The sequence below is a fragment of the Bison bison genome, unplaced genomic scaffold, assembly GCF_000754665.1.
Source record: "Bison bison bison isolate TAMUID 2011002044 unplaced genomic scaffold, Bison_UMD1.0 scf7180017864077, whole genome shotgun sequence".
In the NCBI taxonomy this organism is placed as follows: Eukaryota; Metazoa; Chordata; class Mammalia; order Artiodactyla; family Bovidae; genus Bison; species Bison bison.
The window spans coordinates 919,083-927,296 of NW_011494649.1; the positions used below are offsets into that span (position 1 = coordinate 919,083).

Sequence of the window (8,214 nt, forward strand, 5' to 3'; positions counted from 1 at the left end):
GGCAGCGCTGCCCAAGTCAAGAGGGAGGTGACAGTGGCTGGCCCAGGGCTATGAGCATGGGACGGGGATCGTGCACAGGTCAGGTCGGTTCATTGAGGAAGGCCTAAGTCACACCTGGGAACTCAAGTCCCGCAGACTGGAGGCTCGGTCACAGGACTTCTCCCACCCTGTGTCCTTCCCAGGCTGGGCGGGCAGCTTCTCCTGGGCAGGGGTGGATGGGGAGGAGCAGAGTTCTCAGAACAGAGGGAGCCCACTCAGCAGTGCAGAGCCTGGAGGACAGAGAGGAATATGGTGTGTCTCAGTGGGAAAGACATGGGCTGGAGTCCCTACCCCGGGTTCGAGTCCTCGCCCTGTCACTTACTAGCCACCCTTAACCTCACTGAGCATTCAGTGAGGCACACTAATAGGATTCACAGGGGGTTCCATGTGAAAGCCATCGGTAAAGTAGAGATTTGTCACCTGAGTCACTCTTTCTAAGGGAGGAGCCAAGCAGGGAAATAACAGAGGTAGAAGGGGCTCCCCTCCTCTACCCCGGCCCCTCCTAACCCTCCTCATCCACCTTGTAGGTTTTGGGTACATGACGCAGCAGCTCATGAGCTTGGCCGGAGGTGCGGTGGTGCTGGCCCTGGAGGGTGGCCATGACCTCACAGCCATTTGTGATGCCTCCGAGGCCTGTGTGGCTGCTCTTCTGGGCAACAAGGTGAGGTGCCCGCCCTCGATCCGTGCATCTGTGGGGCAGGCAGTCCAGTTTTCCCAGGAGCAGCCCAGGCAGCAGGCAGTTGGGGCGCCTCCCTGGGGGCTTGCCGATGGGCAGGGTAAGGGTGGCCAGGCCCGGACTGAGGGGAACAGAGTGGATGCCTCTTCTCTGGGTCAGACCTCAGGTCAGTGTCCCCTGCCCCAGGCAGAGCCAGGAGCACATGCCTATCTGAGCCTGGAAAGCGAGGACCCTGGGATGGGGGAGAGCTGGGCCTGTGGGTCGCTGTGAGGCAGGCAACTGATGCATGCCTTCTTCTGTAGGTGGATCCCCTCTCAGAAGAAGGCTGGAAGCAGAAACCCAACCTCAATGCCATCCGCTCCCTGGAAGCTGTGATCCGAGTGCACAGTGAGTGTGGAGAGAGGACACGGCTGACCCCAGACTTGGGGAAAACTCGGGGGTCTGTTGCCCCCAGGGACCAGAGCCCCAGGTCTTCCAACCCCAGCCAGCCCAGGGGAGCTGCTGCTGCTTTGGAATAGGCATTCTGTAAAGTACCCCATAGTAATGGGGGGCAGGCGCCCCCACAGGTGAATACCCTCAGAGCCTTCCAGATGGACTCAGCAGGGATGGGCAGACGGTGGGGACCAGGCAGGACTGGCTTCCCTTCCCCAGCTGCTGCCCTAGGCCAGGGCCCTGCCCCCAGCAGCACTCAGGCCTCGTTTGTGGAAGAGCTTGTTCCCATCCTGACCCTCAGTTCTGGCCACAGGGTCTTAGGAACTCCACCTGCTTTGGGAGCTGAGTCCTAGGTTAACCCCACATTTGGAAAGCACTTTAAATTTTCAGCTTCAGCTCAGCATCTATGGAGCACTTTATATGCTACCCATGATCTGTGTAGTGTGTGTGTGTGTGTGTGTGTGTTAGTTGCTCAGTCATGTCCACCGCTTTGAGACTCCATGGACTGTAGCCCACCAGGCTTCTTTGTCCATGGAATTCTCCAGGCAAGAATACTGGAGTGGGTTGCCATTTCCTCCTCCAGGGGATCTCCCTGACCTAGGGATCAAACCTGGGTCTTCTGCATTGCAGGCATATTCTTTACCATCTGAGCCACTGGGGAAGCCCCATGATCTGTGCTAGGGATACAAAATGAATAAAACAGATTTCCCACACCTGGGCTTGGCATGGGGTCATACATGACACTGAAGGTGCTGCTATACTTGGCATGGAGCCCTCACAGAGCTGGCCAGGCTCTGTGCTGGGCATGTTCCATGGACATTATTTCTCACAACAGTAGGCAAGATGGTCATGTCCACGGTCTAGATGGGGCAGTGGGAGCCCCGGGCAGATAAGTGACTTCCGACGGCCACACAGAGCGGCCGCAGTGTTGACCGGCTCTCCCTTCTGTGTCCTTCCCACCTCCCCTGTCCTGTGCTGGGCTGAGCATTGCTGGGGTCTTCATGTGAGGGGGACCCTGCGCTCCAGGAGGCTGGGACTCAGGGCTCTATGAGGTCACTGTGATGCAGACCCCATCCAGGGGAAAGAGGCCCAGATGGTGCTCATGGGAGCCCTCTACCCATGGGAATGGGTCAGCCGTAGGGGTGGGGGAGTGGCCTGGGCTTTGTGAGAGCTCCTCACAGCGCACTGAGCCCTCACTTTCTCACGGTTGTGGGGATCAAGTTGGGGAGGGTGTCGTGTGGAGGTGGAGGCAGCTGAGAACTGAGCCCATGCTGAGGACACGTCTGCTACTCTGGGCCTTTGGCCTGAGATGTGCAGCCTCAGTACCAGTCTAGTAAATGTGGCCGGCAGGTGGGGGGCCTCGTATCCCTGACCCTTCTGAATCAGCTTCTTGTCCAGGTGAATACTGGGGCTGCATGCAGCGCCTGGCCTCCCGTCCAGACTCCTGGGTGCACAGGGTGCCAGGGGCCGATGCAGAAGAAGTGGAGGCAGTGACGGCGCTGGCATCCCTTTCCGTGGGCATCCTGGCTGAAGAGCGGTAAGAGCCCGGGCTGACAGCCCCTCCCCTGCGGGGATCCCCCCAGGTCCCGGCACAGCCACTCCAGGCTTCTCAGGAAGCTGGGCCCCGGCCCTCCCTGCAGCCCCAAGCGCTCTGGCAGCACCACCCTGTTCCTCTCCCAGGACCTCAGGGCAGCTGGTGGAGGAGGAGGAACCCATGAATCTCTGAGGCTCCAGAATGGATCTGCCACCCGCTGCACCCCGCCCTGCCCCACCCCGCGGACCTGGTTCTCCTCCAACTTCTGGCAGCAGTACCGGTTCCCAGGGTCTTCAGAGATCCTTCGGGCAGGTAGTCGGGGCCAGAGAACAGCCTTGACGGTCACCCCTAGGACCCTGAGAAGGCCCGGGGTCTAGGACAGGGACCAGAGGACCTTGGAGAAGGCAGGCTGCGCAGCCAGCCGGGCCCCAGTAGGCCTCTCCCCAAAGCAGAGTCTACCCCTCTGGGTCCCGGCCCCCGGCTGGGCCCAGCTCCTCAGGACCGCACAGAGGAGGACTGGCTCAGCTGGGCCCAGCCCGTAACCACTATTCTAGGCTCTGTAGACCCCGGACTTTGCACACAGCCCCAGGCTTCACACAGAAATGTGAACGTGGCCTCTGCCAGAGTGGCCCTTCCTAGGCTCTGGGGGCTGGAGTCGGGGGAGGATGGTTAGGAGGAGCCGAGGGGTCCCATGTCCCTGGGTGCAGGGGTGTTCCTCCTCTCCTGCTCCCTCGGATGACTCTGGAAGCTTCCTCCCCACCACGGGGCAGTGAGGCAAAGCCCCCTCTGAGAGCAGGCACGGCAAGCCTCCCATCTGGGCCCTGCCCCTGCCAGAGGACTCCCTGCGTCGACCATCTCAGTGCCCTGGTGGAGCAGACAGGTGCTCTTGGAGTTCCGTGCTTCCTGATCCAATGGTGCCAAACCCTTCATCTCTCCTCAGAAGCACAGCATGACCCCCCCAGGGCTCCCTCAGTCACCATGCCCCCCTCCATGAGCCTTCTCTCTTTCTGGGGTCTCCTGGACCCCAGCTGACTCTTGCCCTACATAGGACTAGCTTGGCTGAGGGGAGAGTGGGTGGGAGAGTGGATGGAAGACATGGGGGAGGGGGAGGCTACCCTGGCACAGTCTTCGAGGCTTCTGGGGTTGAGGCCTGGGGCCAAGAAGGAAAGTATTTGTGTGTATGTGTGTGTGCGCGCGTGCATGCACGCGTGTGCGAGTGAAAGAGAGGGAGTGTGTGTGCGTGCAAGTGCGTGTGTCTTCCCCAAGACTATACCCTGTGTATGTATGCATGTTTTTGTAAAAAAGGAAAAAAATGGAAAAAAATCTGAACAATAAATGTTTTATTTGCTTTAAAGGTGCATGTGAAAGGGCCTCTGGGGGATGAGGGCTGGGCAGTGGGCCTGCAGCTACACAGCAGTTTATACCTTATTCGACGTGGAAGAGAAGGGACGGGTTGGGCTGGCAGGCAGCTCCCTCCAGCTCCTTGATATGTGGCAGCTGCCTTGCAGGAAGAATCTATCCTGAACCCACCCTGGCTGCCCCCGCCTGCCCCACCTCTGGGTAACAGGGAGGCGGCAGCTCTGGGTCCACAGACAGAGGACTGGTTAAGGGGTGGGGGACATGGAGGCCTGCAGACCCACTCACTCGGGCTTCCCTAAAGAGTCTCAGTCCCAAGTGGGACTGGTAAGTCACGTCAGGTAAGTCACCTCCTGGGGCCTCTGTTTATCAGCTGAAGTCTCCTGAAATAGACACTGTTGCGTTCCTGCCTGCTCTAATGTACCTTGACTCCTTAAGCATCTACTGAGCCTAGAAGAGAGAATGGTGAGGCTACAGGACTGGGCACGCTCACCCACTGTGAGGTGCTGGGGCTGCCGGCACCTGTCTTGACAGTTCCGAGATGGCCAGGCTTCTTCAGGCAGCAGAAGCAGCAGCCTCGTTAGCTAGAATCTGGCCCCAAGTCTTCGGAGCCTGGAGAACACAAGGAAAGCATGTTCATCCATTCTGTCCTGGCCTCTTGGGCGACAGGCACTCAGTCCCATAGGCATTGCTGAAGCTGTGCCCAAGGGCATCCTCACCCTGGCTGGGGGTGTGTTGAGAGGGCTGGGGGTGTGCTGCTGGCCTGGGGGTTCCCCCATGGGGAGTCCCTCAAGTAGGACCAGAGGGAGAGAACCTCCTCTGTTACAGAAATGGCTTACTTAATGAGACAACTGGAGGGCCCCCCCAACCCCCCCCTTCCCACCCACTGCTCCCACAGTCCATCCCGCAAGAAAGCACTGGAGGCTGGCTGATACAAATGGCTGCTGTATTTTTGCTAAAGTGACAGTGACACAGATAAGGCAAAGAGCTGAGGGGCAGGACGCATCGGGTGGGAAAGGGGTGGACCGTGCAAAATGGCAGCCGAAGAAAAGATTAATGCGGCCCCTTCCCTCCCGAGTGCGGTGAGCCCTTGGGCCAGTGTATAGGTGGTAAAGCAGATTTTGTCCTTTGGAAGGGAGATTTTGAAAGATAAAAAGCTCTCATGAAGGGCAGCTGGCAGGGGCAATGGGGGTGGGGCACGTCTGGGGGCTGCAGTGACTCGGGTGCCAGGAGGAGCAGGTGTGAGAAGACTGAATGGAAATGTTGGGCTATAGAAGCCTCACTTGAGAGTTTCTTCTAGCCCAATCTGCTGCCCCCTTCCCCAAAGCCCTTTAGGGGGCAGGAGCACCTCCCCCAAGACCTTGAGTCTGGCCTCATTTGGGGCATCCTGCTCTGATGTACGTGGTGAAGGGGCAACGGCTCTAGCACAATCTTGGAGCCAGTGCTGTGGGAACAGAGTAGGGAGAGGGACACTGAACTCCCCCCAGGTCCCCAGGCCTTGGGAAAAGACAGCCAATGTCACCCACCCCTGGGGCCAATGAGTTCAACTACCTGACACTTGGGGGACACAAGGATGGGGTGCTGGGATAGGGGGTTGAGAAGCCTTTACTAGAGACCCCTTATTTGACCTGACCTCCCCAGGGTCCCACCCTGCCTGAGGGAGAGGGCCCAGGGCAGCAGAGACCATACTGCCTGCCCCTGGGCCCCAGGCACGGCCTCCATTGCCTTGACTGTAGCCCTGGCCTGCTTACAAAGACTGCCCGCTGAGTGCTAAGAAAATAGAGCCACGTTTTAAAGGTCTAAAGCTGCCCTCCAGCCAGGCTGATGAGCAACACGGCGGGGCCCCTCCCCACAGCAGCCAGGGCTCCCCCAAAGGGGACAGGACAGCTTCACAAACACCATCCGTCCTCCTGCTGTAGATTTTCCGCCTCAGTTCTGGGGTTCCCAGGGGGTGTACAAGTCCGCCTGATGTCTCAGAGGCTGAGTCCAGGTCCTGAGGACCATCAGGGTGCAGAACCCTCATCCCGTGGGGTCAGAAATCGCTGAGGATGCTAATGTCAGCAAAGTCAGCCCGGTAGCGGTGGGCGTAGAGGCTAAGCAGGAAGGCCCACTTGAAGGAAATGAAGCTCCAAACACAAGAGAGGTAGTAGCTGTTGGGGTCTGTGAGGCCTGCAGGGCAGAAGAATCCAACTGTGACTTTCAAGAGGACCTTGCCCTTGACCCCTAGCCACCGTGCCACAAGCCCCGGGCCATTCTTCCCCACAGTCTCCAACAGAGGCTGAACCGATCCAGTGGAGAGATTAGGTGTAATAGAGGTTCCAGAGCATTCAGAGTTTGCTAGCAGGAAGCAGTGGGGATGAGGCTAGGTCAGGGCTGGCTAATCACAAGTCTGTATCATCATCCACCCTGCTATTGTGACACTGACCTTAGACCTCTACTTTCCAATCTGCTTCAGCATCGGAGCGGGCAGGAAGGGCCTTTGGCTACTTGCTTACTGCAGCCACCAGGGGGCGCTCCCATCCCGGAGCTGGGCAGGAGGCTTAAAGGTACTGCTAACCACACACTCCTGGATGCTGACTGCAGCTCACACTTACCCCTTCTAACCCAGAGGCTGGAGTTGGGGGGTCCATTCTCCCCACTTTAACAATGAGAAAACCTCGGTACAGGGAAGTTAAGTGATCTGCCCAGTCCTGTGGGCATAAACATTGGACGTAGCAAGGTAATCTGGGGTCCACTGAGCGCCCCACCCAGCGGCCCGCCCACTCTCTGCCGCGGCGGAAGTCCTTACTCTGGTGTCCAGTGATGGCCAGCACCAAGAAGGTGCAGAACGTGGCGACGGAGACGGCCGAGAACAGCACGCCCACGAAGAAGAAGCCGCGCAGCCCCTTGAGCCACGTTCTCCAGTAATCCTGCATGTACATCACGTGCGTCACCAGCACCCACAGCGCCAGCACACCTGCCGGGGACAGACCGAAAGAGGCTCAGGCGGGGGCCCTTCCGTCCTCACATGCCGACCCCCAGGGCCCTGCGGGTCCCCCCAGACCAGACTGTTCTCACAAAAAAAACAGTAAGGTAGTATGGGCCTTTTCTCTGTCCCTGTTGAGCGGAGTTTGCTGGAGTCCACAGTGGCCTGCGATGTAAAGAGGACATGAATGCAAAAGCAGCTGAGAGATTCTGGCTGCCTCCCAGTAAGCCAGACATTAAAGAGATTTGCAAAAATATGAAACCATGTCATCGTTCTCCCTAGTTTTTTGTTTGTTTTGGAAAACCTGAGTATTTCTTACCAAAAAAAAAGTTACTTATCACAATGTTATTTTTAGTATTATAGTTTAAAATGGTTAAGAATTTTTAATTCCTCAGTATTAATTTCTAATACAGTACATATTGATAGATATAACCCACATCAACAAAATTTCCTTGGGGTTTCCCCACATTTTAAGAGCATAAAGGGGTCCTGAAGTCAGAAAGTTTGGGGACCACTGCAGTCCAACCTGCTTTCCAAGGACTCCCTACTACCCAACCTGGGGCCACAGATGTGGGGGCACTGCTCCCATCCTGGTGCTCCTCCTGGGCTTCCCAGGTGGCTCAGCGGTAAAGAATCTGCCTGTGATGCAGGAGACGCAGGTTCCATCCCTGGTTCGAGAAGATCCGTTGGAAAAGGGAATGGCAACCTACTTCAGTATCCTTGCCTGGAGAATCCCATGGACAGAGGAGCTTGGGGGCTAAAGTCCATAGGGTCACAAAGAGTCAGACATGACTGAGTGACTAGCACTTCTTCTGATGCTCCTGCTCCCTCACCTTCAGAGGCCACCACCACCACATTGAAAGGCTAATGGCGTGGGCAGTGGGGCTCTTCCCAAACTCCATGTATTGGTTTTATGGGATGGGGAGGCCCAGTGGTAAAACCCCCAGGACCACCCAGTTCCCACGTGGCCTTCTTCTTGCTCTTGGCCAGACTCCATTTTATTTACTTATTTGGCTGTGCCATGTGGCATTCAGGCTTGTAGCCTCCTGACCAGGGATCAGTCCATGCCCCCGGCAGTGGAAGCGTGGAGTCTTGATCACTGGACTGCCAGGGAAGTCCCCTGCTAGACTCCATTTCCTAAGTTGTTTGCTGAAAGGGCAGGCCAGTTGCCCCCAGCTGGTCGTAGGTTTGCCCTCTGGGCCTGGCTGGGCC

General features: G+C 57.6%; 2 protein-coding genes across 3 annotated transcripts in view; one reads left to right on the top strand and one right to left on the bottom strand.

The window, feature by feature from the left end:
* HDAC7 (histone deacetylase 7) overlaps positions 1-4,035 on the top strand; it is a 26,776-nt gene extending 22,741 nt beyond the window's left edge. The window contains 4 exon segments of the mRNA XM_010837513.1: positions 567-700; positions 1,018-1,102; positions 2,546-2,684; positions 2,828-4,035. Coding sequence (XP_010835815.1) covers positions 567-700; positions 1,018-1,102; positions 2,546-2,684; positions 2,828-2,873 — 404 coding nt within the window. The 3' untranslated portion in view covers positions 2,874-4,035.
* A 931-nt stretch (positions 4,036-4,966) lies between these two features.
* Positions 4,967-8,214, bottom strand: part of SLC48A1 (solute carrier family 48 (heme transporter), member 1) — a 6,950-nt gene continuing 3,702 nt past the window's right edge. For both annotated transcript variants that reach the window (XM_010837514.1, XM_010837515.1), the window contains exons 2-3: positions 6,826-6,993; positions 4,967-6,206 (exon numbers count right to left, since the gene is read on the bottom strand). In XM_010837514.1, coding sequence (XP_010835816.1) covers positions 6,070-6,206; positions 6,826-6,993 — 305 coding nt within the window. In that variant the 3' untranslated portion in view covers positions 4,967-6,069. The remainder of the gene's footprint in view (positions 6,207-6,825; positions 6,994-8,214) is intronic.